The 25,740-nt window shown below is 48.3% G+C and overlaps 1 protein-coding gene across 1 annotated transcript; it reads right to left on the reverse strand.

Annotated features, from left to right (window-relative positions):
* Nucleotides 1-20,873: 20,873 nt before the first annotated feature.
* LOC143765614 (keratin, type I cytoskeletal 47 kDa-like) lies at nucleotides 20,874-25,161 on the reverse strand. The gene is made up of 9 exons (XM_077252459.1): nucleotides 24,863-25,161; nucleotides 24,430-24,558; nucleotides 24,149-24,231; nucleotides 23,588-23,744; nucleotides 23,246-23,407; nucleotides 23,024-23,149; nucleotides 22,071-22,291; nucleotides 21,461-21,495; nucleotides 20,874-21,079 (listed from the first exon to the last, which is right to left on the reverse strand). Exons 1-9 carry the CDS (start codon nucleotides 25,100-25,102, stop codon nucleotides 20,937-20,939), a joined length of 1,296 nt encoding a protein of 431 aa, XP_077108574.1. The 5' UTR covers nucleotides 25,103-25,161; the 3' UTR covers nucleotides 20,874-20,936.
* Nucleotides 25,162-25,740: the final 579 nt, after the last annotated feature.

Consider the following 25,740-nt stretch of genomic DNA (forward strand, 5'->3'; position numbering starts at 1 on the left):
TGCCACGGCCATGAAGCCGCACAGTCCGAAGAAGGCGGAAGGAGATGAGGGACAGGCGAAGAAATGCACCGATCAAGCCCATCAATCACACCCTCGCAGTCCCAATAAATAAGACACCGAGGGGCGTTGTGTGGGGCAAGGCGGCGGCAGAGGCGCAGCCAGCCAAACAATGAGGCCAGAAGACGGGCAGCGCTACCAAGGAGCTTGTTGCGTGTCAATACAAAGGAAAATCACACCTGAGGGACGTTTTAATGGTCTCAGAGGACTCATTTTAGACGTGTTCAGTTCCCCATGGGCAAGGAGAATAAGTTTCCGAGCCACCTTGCACACATGCAGTATTACTGCTGTACAAGGTGGCTGTAAAACATAGAAACGCCTGGGGGAGGGGGGACAGGTTCCCTTCAATTTCAGTTCTTGTGCCTGCGTGGCTGTTGCAGGACACGTTGCCGGCTGCACAGCAGGGGAACAGCTGGCGGTGCTGAACCCCACTGACACATTGGCTGGTGTTTTTCTCTGTGCAGCTAGCAGTACCGGGCCCCAACTGGCGGTGTTGGAGCCCAGGGTCAGCAGGAGGAGGAGAGGGAGCAGAGTGTAGGCCGAAGCCTGCACTGGAGCAAGTTGAAAGGGAAACTTTAACCCCCCCCAGGCGTTTGTAGCTGAAAGAGCCATCGTGTACAGCACTAATGCTGGAAAAGGTAAACTTAGCTCTTTTAATTATGGTCCTTGCACATGCTGAACCTAACACTTATGAAAAGTGTCCCCTCCTACCGTGATACCGTCCGGTAGGTGGAACTTTCCTTTGTGATGTGACGCAGCACAGCCGTCATTCTTACCCCCTTGGCGCCGTGTGCCGCCTCCTCAGCGTTGTTTGAATCAGTCCCGGAGCCTGCGCTGTTAGGTTAGCCCTGGGCCATGCACACATTTTGCGCTGCCCGTCTTCTGACATCATTTGGTGTCAGGCTGGCTGCGCCTGTGCGGCCGCGCTGGCCGAGATCCCGCCTCGTACTGTCTTCTGATTTAATCCCACTGGGGGCCTGAGATCCGTGGCCATGCGCAGTGCATATCCTCGCCTCTCACTCCCCTCCCTACGGCTTCTTCAGACTGTGCGGTGTCACGGCCGTGGCATGCTATTAGGGACCAGCTGACACCGCACAGTTTGAAGAAGCCGTAGGGAGATGAGTGAGAGGTGGAGGTTCTGATATGCACTGCGCATGTCCATGGATCTCAGGCCCCCAGTGGGATGAAATCAGAAGACAGTACGAGGTGGGATCTCGGCCAGCGCGGCCGCACAGGCGCAGCCAGCCTGACACCAAATGATGTCAGAAGACGGGCAGCGCAAAATGTGTGCATGGCCAAGGGCTGTCCTAACAGCGCAGGCTCCGGGACTGATTCAAACAACGCTGAGGAGGCGGCGCATGGCGCCAAGGGGGTAAGAATGACGGCTGTGCTGCGTCACATCACAGAGGAAAGTTCCACCTACCGGACGGTATCACGGTAGGAGGGGACACTTTTCATAAGTGTTAGGTTCAGCATGTGCAAGGAGCACCACGAAAAGAGGCACTTTTTCCCTTTGCATCATTACTGCTGCACAAGGTGGCTCCTTCAGTAACAAACGCCTGGGGGGGGGGACAGGTTCCCTTAAATTTAACTTGTTGTGCCTGCGTGGCGGTCGCAGTACACGTTGCCGTATACACAGCAGGGGAACAGCTGACGTTACTGAACCCCAATAACAGAAGAGGGACTGTTGACTGTGCATACAACACTTCTGGACAGCAACTAGCGGTGTTGGAGCCCAGGGACAGGAGGAGGAGGAGGAGGTGGAGGAGATAGGAGGGATTGCCACACACACAGCAGGGGAAAAGCTGACGTTACTGAACCCCACTAACACATTGGCGAGGTGTTTGGCTCTGTGAGGACAGCACTTCTGGACGGCAACTAGCGGTGTTGGAGCCCAGGGACAGGAGGAGGAGGTGGAGGAGATAGGAGGGATTGCCACACACACAGCAGGGGAACAGCTGACGTTACTGAACCCCAATAACAGAGGAGGGACTGTTGACTGTGCGTACAACACTTCTGGACAGCAACTAGCGGTGTTGGAGCCCAGGGACAGGAGGAGGAGGAGGAGGTGGAGGAGATAGGAGGGATTGCCACACACACAGCAGGGGAACAGCTGACGTTACTGAACCCCACTAACACATTGGCGAGGTGTTTGGCTCTGTGCGGACAGCACTTCTGGATGGCAACTAGCGGTGTTGGAGCCCAGGGACAGGAGGAGGAGGAGGAGGAGGTTGGAGGAGGTAGGAGGGATTGCCACACACACAGCAGGGGAACAGCTGACGTTACTGAACCCCAATAACAGAGGAGGGACTGTTGACTGTGCGTACAACACTTCTGGACAGCAACTAGCGGTGTTGGAGCCCAGGGACAGGAGGAGGAGGAGGAGGTGGAGGAGATAGGAGGGATTGCCACACACACAGCAGGGGAACAGCTGACGTTACTGAACCCCAATAACAGAGGAGGGACTGTTGACTGTGCGTACAACACTTCTGGACAGCAACTAGCGGTGTTGGAGCCCAGGGACAGGAGGAGGAGGAGGAGGTGGAGGAGAAAGGAGGGATTGCCACACACACAGCAGGGGAACAGCTGACGTTACTGAACCCCAATAACAGAGGAGGGACTGTTGACTGTGCGTACAGCACTACCAGGCAACAACTAGCGGTGTTGGAGCCCAGGGACAGGAGGAGAAGCAGAGGAACACAATGTAGGCCGAAGCCTGATTGGAGAAAGTCGAAAGGGAACCTTTAACCCCCCCCCCCAAGGCGTTTGTAGCTGAAAGAGCCAGCTTGTGCAGCAAAAAAGATGCAAAAGGAAAAGGTGGCTCTTTTCATGATGCTCCTTGCAAACACAGAACTAAACACTTATAAAATGTGTCCCCTGATACCGTGTGACCGTCCCGGAGGTGGGACTTTCCTTCGTAATATGACGCAGCACAGCCGTCATTCCTACCCCCTTGGCGCCGTGCCCCGGCTCCTCAGCGTTGTTTGATTCCGTCCCGGAGCCTGCGCTGTTATGTTATCCCTTGGCCAGGCACACTTAGCGCTGCCCATCTTCTGACATCATTTGGTGTCAGGCTGGCTGCGCCTGTGCGGCCGCGCTGGCCGAGAGCCCGCCTCGCAGTGTCGTCTAATGTAATCCCACCGCGGGCCTGGGATCCGTGGCCATGCGCAGTGCATATCCTCGCCTCTCACTCCCCTCCCTACGGCTTCTTAAGACTGTGCGGTGTCACGGCCGTGGCATGCTATTAGGGACCAGCTGACACCGCACAGTCTGAAGAAGCCGTAGGGAGATGAGTGAGAGGTGGAGGTTCAGATATGCACTGCGCATGTCCATGGATCTCAGGCCCCCAGTGGGATGAAATCAGAAGACACTGCGAGGCGGGCTCTCGGCCAGCGCGGCCGCACAGGCGCAGCCATCCTGACACCAAATGATGTCAGAAGACGGGCAGCGCTAAGTGTGCCTGGCCAAGGGATAACATAACAGTGCAGGCTCCGGGACGGAATCAAACAACGCTGAGGAGCCGGGGCACGGCGCCAAGGGGGTAGGAATGACGGCTGTGCTGCGTCATATTACGAAGGAAAGTCCCACCTCCGGGACGGTTTTACGGTATCAGTGGACACATTTTATAAGTGTTAAGTTCTGCGTGTGCAAGGAGCTAAACAAAAATAGCTACCTTTTCCTTGTGCAGCATTACTGCTGTACAAGGTGGCTCTTTCAGTAACAAACGCCTTGGGGGGGGGGGGGGACAGGTTCCCTTACATTTCAGTTGTTGTGTCAGCGTGGCGGTCGCAGGACACATTGCCGGCTACACAGCTGGGGATCAGCTGACATTACTGAAACCCAATAACACTGGGTCGTATGTTTTGACTGTGCAGACGGCACTTCTGAGCCTCAACTGGCGGTGTTGGAGCCCAGGAATTTAAGTTCAGGTGGTAGAAAGATGAACACAACAGGAGACCTGGATACTGTAGACAGTCAACCAATTATTTAATCAGGAAGAGGAGTGGCAAATTCCTGCGAGATCCAGGCCTTGTTCATTTTCAGGAAAGTAAGCCGGTCAACGTTATCGGAGGATAGTCGCATGCGACGGTCAGTTAGTACACCACCTGCAGCACTAAAGACACGTTCCGATAATACACTGGCCACAGGGCAAGACAGCACCTCCAATGCATACTGGCTTAGCTCTGGCCATGTATCCAGCTTTGAGACCCAAAACTTGAAAGGGGAAGAGCCGTCTGGGAGTACAGCAAGAGGGCAAGACATGTAGTCTGTCACCATCTGACGGAACCGTTGCCTCCTGCTGACTGGAGCCGTCTGTGATGGTGTAGACTTTTGTGGCGGGCGCAGAAAACTGTGCCACAGTTGGGCCATACTGGTCTTGCCTTGGGCAGAGGCACTGCTTCTGCTCCCTCTTTGTGCAGAGCCTCCACCACTGCCTGGACGCACTGAGCTGCTTTGGAATGCACTAGCCGCACTTCTCTCACTTGGAATGGAGAAGATGATGGAATTCACCAGTGTGTCTTGGTACTCCCGCATTTTTCGCTCCCGGTTCAACGGTGTGATGAGGCTTTCTACGTTGTCCCGGTAGCGAGGATCGAGGAGGGTGAACACCCAATATTCAGACATGTTGAGAATGTGGGCGATGCGGCGGTCGTTTCTCAGGCACTGCAGCATGTAATCCACCATGTGCTGCAGACTGCCAACTGCCCAAGAAACGCTGTCCCCTGCTGGAGGCGTGATCTCTGCCCGCTCGTCATCACCCCACCCTCGCTGTACACACTGACTACTGGACAATTGTGTAACTCCCTCCTCTGGACGGATGTCTTCCTCCTCCATTGACTCCTCCTCATCCTCCTCACAAACTGTCCCCTGCCTACGCATTTGTGAGGAACCACGTGGCGCTGACTGTCCAGAAGATGATGGAAATGCTGAATCCTCATCCTCCACCTCTTCCACAACATCATCCCTTAGCGCTTGCAGTGATTTTTCAAGCAGGCAGATAAGGGGGACAGTCATGCTGACTAGTGCATCATCTGCACTCGCCATCCGCGTGGAATAATCGAAGGGACGCAAAACCTGGCAGACGTCCTTCATAGTGGCCCACTCTGTGGTTGTGAAGTCTGTACGGCGCTGACTGCGACTTTTTTGCGCCTGAAGCAGCTGGTACTCCATTACAGCTTGCTGCTGCTCACACAACCGCTCCAACATATGTAACGTGGAATTCCACCTGGTAGGTAGGTCACATATGATGCGATGTTCCGGCAGGCGGTGTCGGCGCTGCAGAGCCGCAATGCGCGCTTTTGCCGTGCTGGAACGCCGCAAGTGAGCACACTCTAGGCGGACCTTGTGCAGCAGTGCATCAAGATCCAGATAGTCCCTCAGAAAACTCTGCACGACCAAATTGAGCACATGTGCCAGACATGGGATGTGAGTGAGGTTGCCGAGGCCCAGAGCTGCCACCAGATTTCAGCCATTATCACACACTACCATGCCTGGCTGGAGATTCGCTGGCACAAACCACACATCGCTCTCCTGCTTGATGGCATTCCAGAGCTCCTGCGCTGTGTGGCTTCGATTCCCCAAATAAATTAATTTCAAGACGGCCTGTTGACGTTTGGCCACGGCTGTGCTCATGTCGGTCGTAACAGGTACACGTTCATCACGGGTCCATGTGGAGGTGGACTGTGACGGCTCCTGCAGCGATGATTCTGAGGAACTGGTGTAGGAGGAGGAGTCAATGCGTACAGAATGGATTCCTGCAATCCTTGGAGTGGGCAGGACACGTCCTGCGCCACTCGCACGGTCTGTACCCGGCTCAACGACATTAACCCAATGGGCAGTGAGGGAAAGGTATCGCCCCTGTCCATGGTGACTGGTCCACGCATCGGTGGTGAGGTGGACCTTGCTACTGACGGCGTTCAGTAGCGCGTGTTTTATGTGTCCCTCCACATGCTTGTGCAGGGCAGGGACGGCTTGCCTGCTGAAGTAAAAGCGGCTGGGCACATTGTACTGGGGGACTGCCAATGACATCAAGTCACGGAAGCTGTCAGTCTCCACCAGCCTGAATGACAGCATTTCCAGTGACAGAAGTTTGGCAATGCCTGCAGTCAGAGCCTGTGCTCGTGGGTGGTTTGACGAGAAAGGCCGCCTTTTCTCCCATGCCTGTACTACCGATGGCTGTAGACTGGGCTGGGAGTGTGTGGATGACTGGGAAAGTGGTGCTGCGGGTGGAATTACAGCGGGTCTCTGGACAACAGGGCCAGAGGTTCTTCCACGGCGATCCTGGGAGGAAGCCGAACCAGCTGCGTGTGAGCTGGAGGAAGAGGCAACACGAGCTGAAGAGGTGGTAGCTGCCGCTGTTGGTTGGCCTAGCTCTTCAGTGTGTTTTTCTAACTCCGCCGGGTGCCTGGTGCGCACATGTTTCCACATGTTGGAGGTATTGAGGCTGCTGACATTTCGACCTCTTTTGACTTTCTGATGACACACCTTGCATTTGACATAGCAAATGTCAGCTGCAACTGTGTCAAAAAAGGACCAGGCACTGCAAGTCTTGGGAGCGCCCTTTTTGGCTTTTGGAAGAGACATGCTCCTAACGGCTGCCAAAGCGGAGGCTGCAGGATCCGCAGTCTTCCCCCTCCCTCTCCCTCTTTGGGCCGTACGGGGAATCTCTTCCTCAGAGCTGCTCCCACCACCTTCCTGTCCCTCACGCCAAGATGGGTCAAGGACCTCATCATCTACACTACCCTCTGCCCCCAACTGCTCCTCCTGGGTAGTCTCAGCAGCAGAGCACGCACCAGTAAGTGGCACCTGAGTGTCATCATCAGCTGATGCGGCCTGCGATGTGGTGACCGGAGCCACTGGCCCACCCGCCTCTTCAGAGGAAGAGAGAAAAAGCTGTTGGGCATCACTGCACCCTGCCTCTTCTTCCATTTCTCCAATGCTGCTTGGCTGGCCCCCTGTTTCCAAGCCAAGAGATTCAGAGAACAGAAGTAGAGACGGCTCCTGTCCTGGGCTCTCTGTCTGCCTGGGCAATTTGGCAGGTGGTGAAGAGACAGATGGCTGCTCTCCAGTGCTCTGTGTCTGAGAGGATGTGGCACTAATTGAAGTTGATGCATTAGCTGCCATCCATCCGACAACGGCTTCAATTTGGTCTTCACGCAGCAGCGGTGTACGGCGCTCTGCGACAAAGCTGCGCATGAATGACTGTTCCCTTGTGAAAGTGGGTGCTGATGAGTCACCGGTGCCCGCAGCGGGCACAGAATCCCCACGTCCCCTCCCTGCTCCGCGCCCACGCCCACGCCCACATGCCTTACTCACTGCCTTCTTCATCTTGGGTGACTGATAAAGATAAGCAGAAAAGTACTAACGGCTTTGTGTGCTTATTCCTGAACAACTCCTCCTAACAGGTATAAGAAACACTAATTTTCTAAAGTGTGGACTAGACTTTAATATGAGCTAATGTGGCCTACAGAAATGTAAAGTGGTGTCACTGGTGTGTTTGGTGAACTTTATTATTTATTTATTTTTTGGGGGCTGAACTGACAACAGAGAGAGCTGCAGTCACACGGAGACCGTGCAGACAGCCGTAAACGGCAAAAACCCTCCTCTACGTTATCCTATGTAGTGTTTTTCCACAAATTAGCTGGAGACGGGTGGAAAGACACTAATAGGAATTTTTTGAAAAAATGTGCAGCAGCCTGCACTACTTAAAACAAAATGAAAATTGATTTTGCGGTATGACGCAGTGAAGAACCCTGAGCTGGAGACAACCAGGCTATGGCTGCTCACAGACTACAGGGCGAGCTGCAGTCACACGGAGACCGTGCAGACAGCCGTAAACGGCGCTGCAAGGCCCAAAAACCCTCCTCTACGTTATCCTATGTAGTGTTTTTCCACAAATTAGCTGGAGACGGGTGGAAAGACACTAATAGGAATTTTTTGAATAAATTAGCAGCAGACTACACTACTTGGAAAAAAAAAAAAAAAAAAAAGAACAGTATGAGGCAATGAACCACCCTCCCTGAACTGAATACAACCAGCAATGGATGGCCTATGTGGCTGCACTCAGACTAGAGAGTGGGCTGCACTCACACACACACACACACAGACCTTGCAGATCGCTGTGAAAACAGCGCTACAAGGCAAAAGCAAGGTGAATAGTAGGTGAACACAGCGGTTGCTAAATTAGCCTTTGGAAAGCACAAAGAAGCAAATCGCTATCTCTAAACTGTCCCTCAGTCAGCAAACAGCGTCCTGTCACTAACTGAATTCACAGCAGAGTGATCGCAAAATGGCGCCAGCGACTTTTAAACTGCATCATGACATCATTTCAGCAGCCAATCACAGCCATGCCAGTAGTTTCATGCCCTCCATGCTGAACAGGATGTGCCCACACTTGAAATCATTCTCATTGGCTGAATTTGTGCATTTTGAATCTGGGAACTTCCGATTCCGGTATCCGATACGCGGCAAGTATCGGAATCCCGATATCGGAATTCCGATACCGCAAGTATCGGCCGATACCCGATACTTGCGGTATCGGAATGCTCAACACTAGTCATGTCGCGTTTGCAGAGCCTCTGATGTTCCTAAACAGTGAAAATCCCCGACAAGTGACATCATTTTGGAAACTAGACCCCCTCAGGGAACTGATCTAGATGTGTTATGAGCACATTGAACCCTCAAGTACTTCACAGAAGTTTATAACGTTGAGCCATAAAAAAAAAATCTAATTTTCCACACAAATATGTGTTTAGCACAAAATATTACGTTTTCAAAAAGATAACAAGAGAAATTGCACCATACAGTTTGCAGTACAATTTCTCCTGAATATGCCGATACCCCATATGAGGGAGAAAACTACTGTTTGGGTGCATGGCAGGCCTCAGAAGGGAAGTAGCGTCATTTGACTTTCTGAATGTAAAATTTTCTGGAATCATTAGCGGATGTCATGTAAAATTTGGAGAGCCCCTGAAGGGCCTAAACAGTGGAAACCACCCATAAGTGACCCATTTTGGCAACTAGACCTCACATGGAATGTACTTAGATGCGTAGTGAGCACTTTGAACCCCCAGATGAGCCGTAAAAATTTTAAAATCACATTTTCCCCACAAAAAATGTTATTTTGGCCCCAAATTTTGCATTTTCATAAGGGTGACAAGAGAAATTGCATCATACAGCATGTTATGCAACTTCTCCTGAGTATGCTGATACCTCATATGTAGGGAAATACTTCTTTTGATGCACAGTGTAAAGCTCAGAATGGAAGAGGCGCTATATTGGAGTTCAGATTTTGCAGAATGGTTTGAGGGTGCCATGTCACATTGGCAGAGCCCCTGAGGTGCCAGAACAACAGAAACCCCCTGTATGTGAACTCATTTTACAAACTACACTCTCCAATGAATTCATCTAGGGGTGCAGTGATCACACTTACACCACATGTGCCTCACAAAGTTTTATACCACTGAGAGGTGAAGAAAGAATAAATTACATTTTTACTACTAAAATGCTGTTTTAGCCCCAAGTTTTTAATTTTTCTAAGGGCTAATAGGATTTTTTTACACACTGATGGCCATTTTGTCCAGAGCGCGCCAATACCATACTTGTAATCGGGAAATATTTTTCAGGCACAGTGCAAAGCTCAGAAGGCAAGGAGCACCAGATGTTACTGTTATGCAGGTGCCATGACCCACTGGGAGAGCCCATGAGGTGCCAGAACAGCAGATCCCCCCCATAAGTGATGCCATTTTACAAACTACACTTCTCAATGAATTCAGCTATGGGTGCAGTGATCACATTGACACCACGGGTGTATCACAGAATTTTATATTATTGGGCAGTGAAGAAAAAAATAACTAAATTTTTACCCCCAAAATTTTGTTTTAGCTTCAGATTTTACATTTTCAGACAAGAAGTGGGTAAAAATGGCACCAAAAATGTGTCCCACAATTTCTACTGAATGTGGCAATACCCCATATGTGGCTGTACAGTACTACTTAGCCACACGGAGAGACTCGGGAGGAATGGAGCATTATTTTCCTCCTGGAGCACAGATTTTTCTAGAACAGTTTGCGGACTCCAAATACTGAGCCCCTAATTACTAGAAGAGCAAAATCCTCTCTCAAGTGACCCCATTTTGGAAACTATACCCCTTGGGGAATATATCTACATCTGTAGTGATGATTTTGACTCCATGGGTATTTTCCAGAAACAAGCAGCAATAAATGTTGCTGAGTGAAAATTGCAAACTGCCGTTGTAGTGACCAGTACGTTGCAGTCACCAGTACGTTGTGCCCAGCCCGTGCATCTGGAGGCATGCACCCATAAGTTAGGCGGGCTCTCATCGCTTCAGAAATGCCAAAACATGTGGACGCTAGATGTGGATCGCGATTCCACCCACAGCTGTTAGGGGCACATGTCAGCTGTTCAAAACAGCTGACATGTGCCAGGAAAGATCTGGGCTCACTGCCGGAGCCCACATCAAAGGGAGAGACACAACAAGCGCTGTACTAGTACGGCGCATGTCGTGAAGGGGTTAATGGTGTTGATTCTTCTTCTGTCTTGTTTCTTTTATGGTCACTACTCCAAATAATGGCCAACCTTCACCAGTGACCATCGACTGAGCGACCTGTGACCTGATGACTCTCAATTTCAGTGGGAATGTTGCGTGGTTCGTTTAAAGTTTTGTTTCAGTTCCCCCAGTTTACTAGTTATATCTGTCGCACTTCATATATGAACCGTATATATTAATTCAATACTTTTCACCAGTAGGTACCACATTCACACTGGTGTGACACAAACACACTGGTGGGAAAAGCAAATATCTCACTGTGACTGTAAATCAGGCAGACAGCTACGCCTGGATATGGCACACGTAATTGTAATGCAACACTGCCACCTAGTGCACGAACGAATATCACACCATGAAGAGCCTGCATTTGTAGAACAGACAAAGTCACTTTATGTTATTATGCGCTTGATATGTTTTCAGTAAAATTTCTCCCTTTCATGAGCCATAGGTCTGTGTAATGGAACTCGAGCTGGACTGTGGACTTCCCAAAACATGGCCTAGGTCCACATCACTGCGGAGTGTGACTAGTGTGAATACAGAGATAAGAGTATCACTGAAGTCCTGGTGCCTGGGAGAGTATAAAAAACCTCAGCCAAAACCAGACAAATAGTATTAGGCTCTGTTCACACAGCATGTTCAGTACATCTTTATAGTATGCACAGGGGAAGTCTGTGTGCACATGTCAGCCTTCTCCAATGGTCCTCGCTGACTAGCGAAAGGTGAAAGGTTGTCCATTCTGCCTCTGTCAGGTTTTTTGATGTTGCCACACCATTTTTTCTGTGCAATAAAGCATATTTGGTGCAATTTTCCTGGAGCAGAATGGAGCAAATAAGTGTATCTTTTGGTTTATGGGCACCTGTGAGAAGTGTTGGACTGGCGAGCCAAGGGCCCACCAATAACATTGACTCTGGGGGCCCACTGTTCTACTATATGCAGTTATTACATTATCCTCATGCACAGGCTTACCTCTGCTTCTATATATTAACCCCTTAAGGACCAGGGCCATTTTCCCTTTTTGCATCTCTGTTTTTCACTCCCCTTCTTCCCAGACCCATAACTTTTTTATTTTTCCATCAATATGGCCAAGTGAGGGCTTGTTTTTTTGCGGGATGAGCTGTATTTTTGAACGACCCCATTGGTTTGGCCATACAGTTGTAAGGAGTGTACCCCACCCCTCTGTAATAATCTGTTATGGACATAACAGTATATAATGTATTGTACAATATTATGCTGTAGTTTAGGGTAAGTGCAATACCTCAAGGTGGACACTAGATGGGGGTACATTAGTGACATAGTTTGCATAGGAGGAGTATACTGTGGGTAAGCCAGAAGTATTTCCTGATTATAGTCAGTAGGGCCAGGGAGCCCAGATAGTCCAGGACAGCACAGTGACCCCGCAACATTCACAAGATGAGAGCCCGGCCGTCCAAAGTCAGCAGGCCAGAAATTGCAGCAGCCTAAGAATGCAGGTGACTCCATTATGTGGCCACTTACTACGTGGGCAGAAGCCCTTATGTCTGGGGCAAAACGGACAAGGGAACTCTTAAAAGTAGTGAAGCTGGACAGGGAGTACACTGCGGTCTCGGACAAGACACGACCCGGGTACACATTGAAGGACATGAGGGAGAGCACAGGGAAAGAGAAGGATATCAGCTGTGTAGAACCCTATGTCGATGCTGTAATGGATTTGGACGTGCTGAGGAAAGAAACCAGTCAAGTTGTCTATTTTAAGTTGAACTTGGACTCTGTCTCTTTATGTGTAACAGTGCCAGCAGCAGAACTTCAGCAGCCCCGATGGGACCCTGATGGTGCAGAAGGTGCAACAGAAGATATGCTGAAAAGGGGACATTGTTTTCATGTGGCGCACGTAAACAGATATTTTCAGCCACGACTACGGCCCTGTCTCCCTTAACACAGTGTACTGGAAAGCGGGAAAAAAAATCAAAGTGCGGTTGAAATTGAAAAAAAAAGAGCAGTTCCACAATTGTTTTTGTTTTTTTTACCATGTTCACTAAATTTCAAAAACTGACCTGCTATCATGATTCTCCAGGTCATTACAGTTTCGTAGATACCAAACATGTCTAGGTTCTTTTTTATTTAACTGGTGAAAAATAAAATCCAAAATAAAAAAATAAAAAAAAAATTTTCACTACGCCATTTACCGATCAGATTAATTCTTTTTATAGCTTGATAGATCAGGCAATTTTGAACGGGGCGATACGAAATATGTGCATTTTTTATTTTATTGTTTTATTTTTAATGGGGTGAATGTGGGGTGATTTGAACTTTTACATTTTTTTTTTTAAATTGAGTTTACACTGGCTTCACTAGTTTCCATGGGAAACTAGAAGCTGCGATCATCTGATCGCTTGTGCTACAAAGAACCCGGGTTGTCTTGCAACCCATCAGCGATCCGTGGTCATGTGACACCGATGGGTATGCTTTGTGACACTCTTCCTGCACGTGTGTGTTAAATGCCGCTGTCAGAGATTGACAGCTGCATTTAACATGTTAATAGCCGCAGGTGGATCGCGATTCCACCCCCAGCTGCTAGTGGCACATGATCAGACCAGCTGTCATGTGTCGGAAAGGTGCGGGCTCATCGCCGGAGCCTGCACTGAACAGGGAGAGGCACCCAATGACGGACACTGCATGTCATTGGATGTTAAGGGGTTAATAAACTGGGAAGTGGCTAACTGAATGATGAGATGCTGGCCTTGTCTGTACATAGGGAATCAGGTGTATTGTGCCAACTACTGCCTATATGGGGGGGCCTACTCCTACACAAGGGCCCTCCGGGGGGATTATCCTGATCCCCTGCGAGCCAGTCTGAGCCTGCCTACGAGAGACCCATGCCATGGCATGCCACATAGTTGGGCAGTGGACCCTTCCATCAAATGCATAATGTTGTGACCCAGGCTGTGGAGTCGGTAAGCCATAGCCCTGACTCCTCAATTTCACTGACTCCCTGGGGGCATTTACCGGGCTCCATTATTGGGTCTTTATTGTCAGAACACTCATATTAAGGGCAGGTGCAGATGAGTGCATTTGCTGCCTGAGTGCAAACCATCAAAACATTGTTAGTCTATGGGACCTTTCACAGGTCTGATTTTTTTTCTTTGAACATTGTCTGAAGGGGGAAAAAAACACTGCATAATCAAGATTGATCTCATATTCGGATCACATTTGGCCATGCAAGACAATGAGTGGATGGAAACCATCAGACTGCTCGCTGATGACATCTGAATGCAGTCCGACTTTCACAGACTGACAGAATGGAGAAGATGGAGAATTTTTTGTCTCCATCTTCGCCTCATTAGATTCATACTATGATCAGAGTGTCATTTGCATAATCGGTCCGATTCTCTCAGATGAGATAATGCATGTGCAGCGCCCCAGAGTCCTGGTCGTTGCAGTACTGTGGCTCCGCCACTAAGGGGAGCTATGGTACGTCTGATGGCACTGAAGGAGTTCATCTGACCAGGTATCACAGACACCAATACATTTCACAGTCGGGCCTCCAGGGGGAGCTAAGGGTTCTATTCATTAGGCCACTCCTCACATATTGGTAAAACTGGGGGTCAGGCAGGAAGTTAGGAAGAAAGCTGACTGGGTTGGAACCAGGTAACACCTTGTGGCAGAGGGTGTTGTGGGGGAAGATTCGGTAGGGCCCCTGTCGGGGGTGGGATCCTGACAGAGGTCTGGCAACTTGAGAGAACGTCATGGGACCGTGCCTGCTCAGCATAGCGGCGGTGCCCAAGGAAGGATTAGAAGCGAGATAGATTGTGCTGAGTGAGAAACGAGATCAAAGCAACAAGGAGAATACCAGTAGGAGTCGTGCTGTGAGACCGAGGCAACATCCTACTGAGGCGCACAACCGGCGGCCGGAACGCCGAGGAAGTATTCATACACCTAGCTTCAAGCAATACTTCAAACCAATGGCAGGACAGTCAGTCATCGGCGGGCTGTCTCACCTAAATCACCTACGAAGACATAGGGGGCAACTTGTGGAGAGGGGCGACTCTAGGGTCCCGGAAGAGCTCCGAGCCTACCCGTCATACGGGTGCCGTCCTAACCGCAACATCAGGGAGGGACGGAAGATTAGCAGAACATCATCTAATCGAGTTGTGAGGGAACTTAAGAAACGGACACAACAGTTGTGGGGACTTTCCGTAAGCACAGCAGGGAAGGACCACAACACATAGCGCTAGCAGGAAGGCACAGATTTCCACCTGCAAAGAGAACTCTGGAGGTGCCATTGAACCGGCCGGACTTGCGCAGCCTGGTTAACCGTATTCCGGATTGAGGACCCAGAGATCTTCAGTAAAGAGGTAAAGAGACTGCAACCTGGTGTCCTCGTTATTTACTGCACCGCACCACCACCACTATCCACATCTATTACTGTACGCCCCTCAGCAGGGTCACGGACCGGGTCTAGCCACCGTGACAACCCCAGCTCAGAGACTCAGAGGCCCGATACCGGGTACCCCTCGGCCCTGCGGCAGTGGGGGCGCTACATTTTGGCGTCACGAACAGGATCTACTTAAGCCTGAAGAATCAGGTCATGTGTGCCTTGGAACTGTGATTTATTGTGCTTGGACTGTACTTTATTGCAAAGACTGTGTGTTATTGAGAGAATTGTGTATTGTCGTTTGCCGCCAGAAGTTCCCGCCAAAAATCGCCGCCATTGCTACACCAAAGGAGAAGGAGGGCGTGCCATGGGAGGAGACTACCAAAGTGGCGCCAGAAGCGGCGACCGCCCCCTGCGCCTCTTGCTGCAAAGCGAGGACCTGCCTCAAAGCAGAGGACCACCCCTTGATTTGCAACGGCGGGAAGCGGGTGATGGAGAAGCTCGGCCCCGGCGAAATGGCGGAGTCAGATGCATGCACTGCCACCGACTATCAGACAGCGATGATGAACAGCAAGTGCCTGAACGAGGAAGGAGCAATCCCGGCTTGCCCTCATCCACTAGAGGCGGACCCACGTCCACCGCAGCGGAAGGACCTGAATTCCTTGGAACCGGTAACGGAGCTGAGCCTACCCATCCCGACCTCGGAGCCAGCGGAGGAGGAACCATGGAGGGCGGAGCCGCATCCGGAGACCACATTGGAGGAGCCGCGGTCCGGGCTGCAGCCGACTCCAGTGTCCTCGTTAGTGGACCGGATCGACATCGGTGGAATCACATCAGGCGCAGGTATGGAAGACGCCCCTGCTCCCCCGTTCGATCCCGCTCTCGCGACCGACCCTCATCCCAGTAAAAGCCGCCTCCTCTCGGCAGAGCTCGTGGTGTTACCCCCCCGACGCAATGGGGAAGCTGGTACCACCGCTGCCGACCCGGATGGGAGAACCCATAGACGTGGGCCCAGATGGGGTGATTCTCCAGTGGGACACCCCCCGGATTGGGCCAGATGGAGCTCGGGAGGAAGGTTTCACCCTTGCTGTGCTTACCTGGGAACAATACAAACAATGTTTGATCCTACATTGGAAAAGACAAAAAGAGGCAGAATTAACTGACCCACTGAGAGTACAACGACCACCTCTTGCGCGTGGTAGGAAAGACGTGGTAAAGCGGGGAACTGTGTTGGCCTTCCACCCGAAGAGGGGATGGGGCTCCATACAGGAACCGGGGCTACCAACTGACGTCTTCGTTACTAGTCACAACGTAAAAACTCCCTGCTGCAGCCAAGATGGTGACCCGTTGCAAAAGGGGGATCAGGTGACCTACACCCGTCATTGGAATGCGCAAGGATGGTACGCTCGGAACGTTCACCGATGTGAACCTGAGGGGGCGTCATCTGTTACTTCAACTGGGATTGAACCAGACGTGACAGACCTTACTACTATTGCCGCCGTTTGTCTTATTGCAGCAACTGAGCTGGCGGCTAGAGTCCGCCTTCGAATCCAGACATCAGGTGGTCTGACTGCACCCGAGGGACCAACTATTGGCACTGGCACCGCATCAGTCGTGGACCAGGGGCCGGGGCCTGCGCAGTCAGGAGGTGTCCACTTTCGGCTGATGTCGTGCACCTTACTATGAGGATAAACCTCGATACCATGAGAATGTAAATAGTTACTGTTCTACTGTTTTGCTGCTAAACCCGGTTAGGGTTAACTCTTAAAGGGATCCCTATTGTTTTTTGGTTATTTTCTATTTTCTTCTTCGTTATCAAGAACTGCCGCAATCATGAACAGTGCATGATACAAACTGCTTGTAAATAGTTTGCACCTTATTAAAGGTGCTCCCTACTGGTTTTACTTAAAGAAGGACTCTTTGTGAAGATACCGCACCGGAGCCTTTGCTGAGTATGGACTGGTAGCTTGAGAAGATGCGCTACCTCATAAAGACTTGGTCCCCTCTTAAAGGGGATGTTCACTTGTTGCACATAAAGAATGGTATTGCTTTAAGACAGATAGATAGCAATAATGTCTCGACAAAAAGAAAGTGATGATGATGCTTACATGTAAAAGTATATATATCCAACTAGTTGATTGTAAGGAATGTTTGATAATGTTGATAGAAGAATGAGGACAGAAAGTGAACCCGTACGGGGTTAGTCAACGAGTCCTCTTAGGAGCCATGTAAGGATGGCTCAGTGATTTCAAACCGAAAGTAAATGTTATGTTCTATACTGTGTATAGTAGTTGAAAAGGCAGTAGGCCCGGGCTGAAAGGGGCGGTCCTGTAAAGAAAGGAGAGGCAGTAGGCCTGGAGCAGTTAGGACAGGCGGTCCTGCAGATTTAACGAAGGAGAATGAAAGAGAAAGAGTTAACTAATATTATAATGTTCAGAATAATTCTTTAGTGGGTTGGCCTGTACGCCCTTGAAGAAGAAGTCAGTTTCATAATGTTTTATAAGTAAAGTCTTTAGTGGATAGGGAGTATACGTCCTTAAAGGCAATGTCAACTTGTTATTCAAAAGTTTGCACTAAGTAGAATACCCGGTTTGGTAACAGGAGTTATTTATAGCCTGTAATTTATAATGTTTAACCATGTTTGTAACGTTCAAGTGTCCTCACCTCCCATAAAGGGAAGCTCTGTTCAAGCTTACTTATTGTTATTGCATTTTCAAAATTGTATGTCTTTTTGCTAACCTGTATTGTTGTTTTCTTCCCAGTCCAGGAGTACTGGATTTAACCGGGGGGGGGAGTGCAGCGCCACAGAGTCCTGGTCGTTGCAGTACTGTGGCTCCGCCACTAAGGGGAGCTATGGTACGTCTGATGGCACTGAGGAGTTCATCTGACCAGGTATCACAGACACCAATACATTTCACAGTCGGGCCTCCAGGGGGAGCTAAGGGTTCTATTCATTAGGCCACTCCTCACATATTGGTAAAACTGGGGGTCAGGCAGGAAGTTAGGAAGAAAGCTGACTGGGTTGGAACCAGGCAACACCTTGTGGCAGAGGGTGTTGTGGGGGAAGATTCGGTAGGGCCCCTGTCGGGGGTGGGATCCTGACAGAGGTCTGGCAACTTGAGAGAACGTCACGGGACCGTGCCTGCTCAGCATAGCGGCGGTGCCCAAGGAAGGATTAAAAGCGAGATAGATTGTGCTGAGTGAGAAACGAGATCAAAGCAACAAGGAGAATACCAGTAGGAGTCGTGCTGTGAGACCGAGGCAACATCCTACTGAGGCGCACAACCGGCGGCCGGAACGCCGAGGAAGTATTCATACACCTAGCTTCAAGCAATACTTCAAACCAACGGCAGGACAGTCAGTCATAGGCGGGCTGTCTCACCTAAATCACCTACGAAGACATAGGGGGCAACTTGTGGAGAGGGGCGACTCTAGGGTCCCGGAAGAGCTCCGAGCCTACCCGTCATACGGGTGCCGTCCTAACCGCAACATCAGGGAGGGACGGAAGATTAGCAGAACATCATCTAATCGAGTTGTGAGGGAACTTAAGAAACGGACACAACAGTTGTGGGGACTTTCCGTAAGCACAGAAGGGAAGGACCACAACACATAGCGCTAGCAGGAAGGCACAGATTTCCACCTGCAAAGAGAACTCTGGAGGTGCCATTGGACCGGCCGGACTTGCGCAGCCTGGTTAACCGTATTCCGGATTGAGGACCCAGAGATCTTCAGTAAAGAGGTAAAGAGACTGCAACCTGGTGTCCTCGTTATTTACTGCACCGCACCACCACCACTATCCACATCTATTACTGTACGCCCCTCAGCAGGGTCACGGACCGGGTCTAGCCACCGTGACAACCCCAGAGCAGAGACTCAGAGGCCCGGTACCTGGTACCCCTCGGCCCTGCTGCAGTGGGGGCGCTACACATGGTCGTCTGCCCCTGCCCTAAGTGGCAAACACGTATGTGGTTATGTCTGTAGACCACCTTTACATACTTTCTGTGGATACCCCTATACTTTTAAGAAGCAGATTGGACTGATCATAAAATACAATTCTGCATCACGTCCCTTCAGATGGAGTCGGCACAATACAGAAGTATTCTGCCCCACAACTGCACCACCTAGTGGACAGTGATGAAAACTACATCTAAGTATTTTCCAGTCATTTTCCTTCTTCTGTGCCAATCACTAATTGATAGGCATGAAGTAATCCAGCTTTCCTAAATATGAGGTTCTTCAGTAAACGAAATGTGTAACAGGGTCTACCAGGGAATGCATCCTGAGTAGTGATGCGCGAGTGTACTCATTGCTCTGGTGACCTCCGAGTATTTATGACTGCTCGGAGATTTATTTTTCATCGCGGCAGCTGAATGATTTACAGCTACTAGCCTGCTTGATTACATGTGGGGATTCCCTAGCAACCAGGCAACCCCCACATGTACTTAGCCTGGCTAGTAGCAAGCAAACCTTTCTTCATCCCTGGTGTGTGTGGTACAGTTCTGCACCCCAGCTGCTGCAGAACCTCATAATGCACACCGTAGCTGCTTCAGATCTGGTGGAGCAGGATCTGTAACCAGCAGCTATATTACCACACAGACAAGTGCAGAGTAATTACCACTGAGCAGGATAATCTTAAAACATCCGAGCAGCAAAAACCGTCCCCACAGGCTTCACATTGACAGCAAGATTCCAGGCACGTGCCATGAAGATTTACAGAACCACTGCAGGCTGCAGAAACTAAAGAAAAGCCGGAGTAGCAGTCTGTGCACAGAGAAGTCCTGAGGGGCAGATGCCAGGCTTTGTGCATGTGGCACCATCATGCGCGTTATCACATTAGTGGCCTGGGAACGCAGAGTCATCACAGTAATTTAATAAAGTGTAAAGAAAAAATATATTAAATCTATTATTTTAAGCATTCATTGAACCTTGCCTTCCTTCCAGTGTTGAAGGGTTAGGGCTTATATTGCTTAATCTCTGGCCTAAAAGTAGCTTATTGCAGTGGAAACCTTCTGGCACTACCCTGTCTGCAATGGAAGACAAGTCAAGGTCTGTACATCTCCTCACTAGTGAGGGGCTGTGATAACCCCTCTCCCCAGGAGTCACAAGTGGGTCTGTGATAGATACGGTGCCCACATCCCCTTATGCACAGTGTGCCAGCCGGGCCCTACATTAACAGGTTTCAATGATTTGCCTCGCTGGTGCTTGATTGTGGAAAAATACAATAGATCTGTACCGTTTGACATCTATCACCAGTTCTGCCCATCAAGTCTGATTGACAGCTCCCCAGGGTCCCTCCTCCCTGAAGCTTCTGAGATCTCACACATCTCAGTACAAGCTGCAGTTGTCAGTCAGGCTGGGTGGGCAGAAGGTGAATACACTTGCACTCGGGAACTATTTTATTCTATAGCTAGACTTAATAAAAAGCTTATCTTCAAATGAGGATTACACAGCTATTCTGACAAGGTTTTAAAAAAGTACACCAGTCTCATCAGGTCGATGAGATCTATTAAATGTACACAGTTTGTATTGTGATATCTGGCGACTGATCCGCTTAAACATTCATGAGCCTCCATTTGGTCAAGTATACTCTTACTTAGTAATATCTTCCTAGGTGTGCACTATCCAGAGTGTGAAGTCAGCATCATGTCAAGCGCAGACACTTCTCTTACTCCTAGGGGGCAGGATTATCACGCCCCCGAGTAGTCATGAGATGTACTGCTACTGCCATGGCAGAAGACATGCTTGGGAGATTATTCCTGCATGGAAAGCTATGGAGTGGCAGCTGTCTGACACAGATGGTCAGGAGGAAGAGGAGGAACATGTTTCACGTTCTGTAACTATTTGTGACCCAGTAATCTACAATCTATTAAAGAACACACAGGGGATAGACAGGGATGCAGAGCAGAGACTTTATTGAATACACCACAATGTAGACCGAAGCTCTGATCCTTGGGGCCTTTAGTTTTTGACCTCAGACGTCTCTTGCAAACTAGTTGAGGACACCACTTTTCCATCTACCATTTCCTCGACAACTGTCCTCACCTTCTTGATTGTGGTTGTGCTGGAACTTTTGGCTTGTTCCTTGCTGACAATTTTGACACCTGAAGAAAGATAAATTTAGGGTCACAATGGGATGATCCAGGATGATAATTACCAAAGCGTGACAGCAGGATCATCATCCTTTCATTTAAAGGGGTTGTCCAGGTTTGGGATGTTACAGTCTACGTGTCTATAGACTTTTGTGTGGCTTACACATACTGAGGTAAAACACTGACCAAATACTGATAGTGTGAACGTGGCCCAAATTACTACTTTGGGGATAGAAGTAGAGAGACAGCTATGTTGGATTAGTTGGGCCAACTCCACCATAGGTGATCTCTCCCTCTATGACATTCATACGTCCTGTTTGGACATCTCCAAGGGTTGTCCTGATCATCTCCTATATGATATACACATCCTACTTGATGGCAGTGAATACTTACTTTTCTGTGTTTCCAACTGTGAAGATCCTAAAATGCTGTAAAAAGAAAAAAAAAGCGATCAATAATGATTCTTTTGTGGCCATGTCGTAATATACAATTATAAACAAAATTTCAGTATTATTTCAACAATTGATTCAGGCACTTAAAGGGAATTTGCAGCAGCTTTTGTTATGAAATCTGAGATCACCATAATGTAGGAGCAGAGACCATGATTACAGGGATGTGTCACTTACTGGGCTGTGTGTTGCTGTTTGAAAACAGCCAGCGTTTCATCAGCAGGAGATAATCACTACAGGACAGCTTGGGACATGCAGGTTAGTCCAACCTCGCCCCCAGCACTGATTATCAGATCTCTGTCACTATTGAATGTACACAGAAAGCTGTGGTGTGCGTGGGGTTATACACAGCTCGACAACTGAGCTCTGCTAGATCTGCAGCAGAAAAAAACTGTGACTGTATCGTAACTAATGCACCCAGTATACTAAATGATACATCACTGGAATAAGGGTCTCTGTCCCTACTTCATGCTGCTGTCAGATTACAAATCAAAAACCTGCTGACAGATTCCCTTTAATAACAAAAATACACCGTGCTTGTCCTGACCCCTTACCTAATGTCCTCCCCTTCTAACAGTCTCCTGTAGGTAGCAATTTCCTGCTCCAGTCTTGCTTTGATATTCAGCAGTCTCGTGTACTCCACCGAATGATTCTCATAGTCGGATCTCACTTGCTGGAGGTCAAGTTCAATTTGGGAGATCAGATTCTGAATTTGGGCAAGTTCTGCTCCATATCGACCTTCTGTCTCAGCAAGTGTGCCCTCCAGAGCCCGTTTCTGGAATAGAGAAAAAGAGAAGCAATATTATAACCAGAACATAAGACCCCAAGTGCCTTGAATGGAAGGGTTTGAGCCCTTTAAAGTTTTAGTAACAAGTTTGTGACTCATGTAGTGTGTCTTATCTTCCAGGTTTTGGACTGTTGATTGTCATTGTACAATCATAGCCAAAAAATGGAGGCTCCTAAGGAGCAAATGTCATTTAAGACATCGTTGGGGCTTTTAGCTTCTGGAAACCTACCAAAGTAATTTGTCTAAATGAGACCTTTTAAAAGGGGTATCTGGTATAGAAAACCCACTATTAAGTAGCTAATAGAATGTGATCACTTGTTGAGACACCACATTTCTTGGCCATAGTAAAGAGTGGCAAAATAACATTTCTGTTTCTAAAGGACCTTTGCTGCCTTGTATTAAACAGAAAGTGCATTGATAATATGTAATGCTAAATTTCTCCTGTGGAGGCACTGTAGGGAAATCAAACCCTTATCTAGGTTCCCTACAGAGTACAACTGATTGCTGGGGGGAGCAGTAGAAAAACAAGGTTGGTTCTGCTTGTTTTCATTGAATCTTCTAACAAGTATGGATTGTCCATAGTAGAGAACCTCTATAATAACTAGGATCATCTAACATGGCAACTTAATACTAACATGGTCTACTGCCCGGGCAGAAAGCTCATGGACAGTTGTACATATATGGATGTATAAACGTATGAATTGAGACCTCCAGACTCACCATGTTCAAAAGAGATTGTAGCTCAAGTTCCAGGCTCTGGAACCTACGTTTAGATTCTGTGATCTCTGTCTTAGAAGACTCAAAACTGTGTTTGCATACGGCAACTTCCTTCCTGAGGGTTTCACTCTGTTGGAAAAAAGTATCAGGAATCAGGGAGACTGAGGTAAGCTTACTTCGAGGCCTCTGACATTTCCATCTCTTTTTAAATGAAAATCAGCATACCTGTGTTCGGTACCAGGTCTCCACCTCCTGACGGTTCTTCTCCACCACCTCTTCATACTGCTGTCTCACTTCTGCAAGGATCTTGGACAAGTCAACAGGTGGAGCAGAGTCTAATTCTACATTGACCTTTCCTCCAATCTGTCCCTTAAGAACAGACAGTTCCTAAAAAAGAATAAGTCATATAGAAGTACAAACAACTATTTTCAGGCGCTTATGTAACTCTACTCAGAATGTCTCCAAAAGAAAATGTCACACAAGAAAAAAGCTGATAAAATATTAATAGTAAAATTTAAGGAAGGTTGATGGAAAACCTATCCGGAATTTGACCATAGATAGTAATACCTCCTCGTGGTTCCTCTTTAGGAAGATCAGCTCCTCTTTCAGGCTTTCAATCTCCAGCTCCAGATCAGATCGGTTGATAGTCAGCTCATCAAGGGCCTTACGTAGTCCAGTTATATCACCATCTACTCCAACCCTAATGGCCAGTTCTGTCTCAAATCTGAAGGACAAAAAGGGCAGACATTAGAAGAATTGTCCATCTTCATCAAACAACAGCCCCAGTATGTGATAATGTGCCTTGTCTACTGGTCTAAAAACATCACATAAATATATATATTAGTGGTTAAATGGGAAATATACTTTCAATCACTGTTGATAAATCAATAGCACAGGCAAATCTAAAAAAAATATATATTTTAGAAATCAGCTTCCTTGTCTTATTTGCCCCTTCTTTCCATCCACCTGCCTCTGGAAGTCCCCATCCATTCTGAAAAAGAAACCCAACTCATCTTCCTGCAGCTCAAGACAAGGCAGACTGACAGCACAGTGAGGAGTCAGGTTACACCTCCTGCTGTACTCTATGGAGATGGAAGGAAAGTAAATAAACCCTTTAATGTCTCTTACTTAATTTTGAAGTCATCAGCAGCCAGTTTTGCATTATCAATCTGCAGAATCAGCCTGGCATTATCAGTGGTGGCATTTAGGATCTAGGATTAAAGGAGGTAGAAATTGAGAAATTAGCCTAAATAAATCTAAGAAATGATACAAATATATATTGCAATCTAATGAATGAAATCATAATAAATAATACTATGATAGTGCTGCCTAGTAGTAACATTTGGTAGGTCAACCTGAAATCTATGACGAATGACGATACATTACTATATAGGTAAAAGCAATATTACCTGAGCCCGTAATTTGCTAATGGTCTCATAAAATCCACTTGGGTCAAACGCGCTGATGGCAGACTTTCTCTCATAGAACTCACGGATTTTAACTTCCAGATCGTTGTTAACTTGTTCCAAAGAGCGAACCTGATAAACAAAAAGATAAGATTGAGAACAATATCAGTAACCCTAAATATATAGATAATAATTGTAGATTGTGAGCTCTCGCGGGAAGGGTCCTCTCTCCTCCGGTATCAGTGGTGACTTCTATTGTTTAAGATTATTGTACTTGTTTTTACTATGTAGACCCCTTTTCACATGTAAAGCGCCATGGAATAAATGGCGCTATAATAATAATAAATAATAATAATATATTATGGACACCTCATATGCAGGCCACACCCAACATCAGCAGGATGGACTCCCACCGATCATCTTATGTTGTACTTACCCGTTCCAGGTATGTAGCCAGACGGTCGTTCAAGTTGTTCATGGTCTCCTTGCTATTGTTACCAAAGGAACCAGCATCTAGACCCCCACTAAACACTGGGCCCCCCATACTGGCCATAGTGACACTTGCAGAGGACATCCTAATGCTACCAGCACCTCCCGCCACACTGCGTGCCCTCTGTATGCCAGCACCACTAAATCGGCCAGACTGGGAGATACTATGGCTGGAGAAACTCATCATTTTCTTTCTTTCTGAGATACTGGACTTGTAGAAAATGTGCAGGAAAATGAGCTGAATCACTGGCCCCTCTACCCTGACTTATATACCCAGTGAGGGGGATGGGAGACTTCTCAACAGCACAGAGGACCTGCATGACAACATGTACACAAAAGAACATTCCTGTAGTTATACGGGCGTGACGTGATGTCAAGATTCCCAGAAATTCCTGCAAAACTAGATTCTAATCCATCAAAACTTCAGAGTATTTGCAAAAGAAAATGATTTATTTCAAAATCATTACATTAATGTTGTGTCACGAGAGGTTCTGCAGCAGCTGTCAAGGCTGATTGGAGCTATAGAACTGTTTTGTAATTATGTAATAATGTTACTAATGGAGTTATTTTATGGGCCTCTATCACAGATACTGTAGTCCCCCGCCACCCGAAGCGCAATTTGTAATGCAACTTTCTTCCTGCGACAGAAAATCCAACACATTTGGAGACATTTGTCCCTCTGTGCCGCAGGTGCAGCATGACGCAGGTCACAATGCGACACCATAGGAGACCATTACATCCAATTTTGCAATGTGTTGCTGTGATTTCAGTGTCACACGACAACGTGGCCCTTGGCTACATGACGACAATTGTACCACTATATTA

The sequence above is a fragment of the Ranitomeya variabilis genome, chromosome 4, assembly GCF_051348905.1.
Source record: "Ranitomeya variabilis isolate aRanVar5 chromosome 4, aRanVar5.hap1, whole genome shotgun sequence".
Lineage (NCBI taxonomy): Eukaryota > Metazoa > Chordata > Amphibia > Anura > Dendrobatidae > Ranitomeya > Ranitomeya variabilis.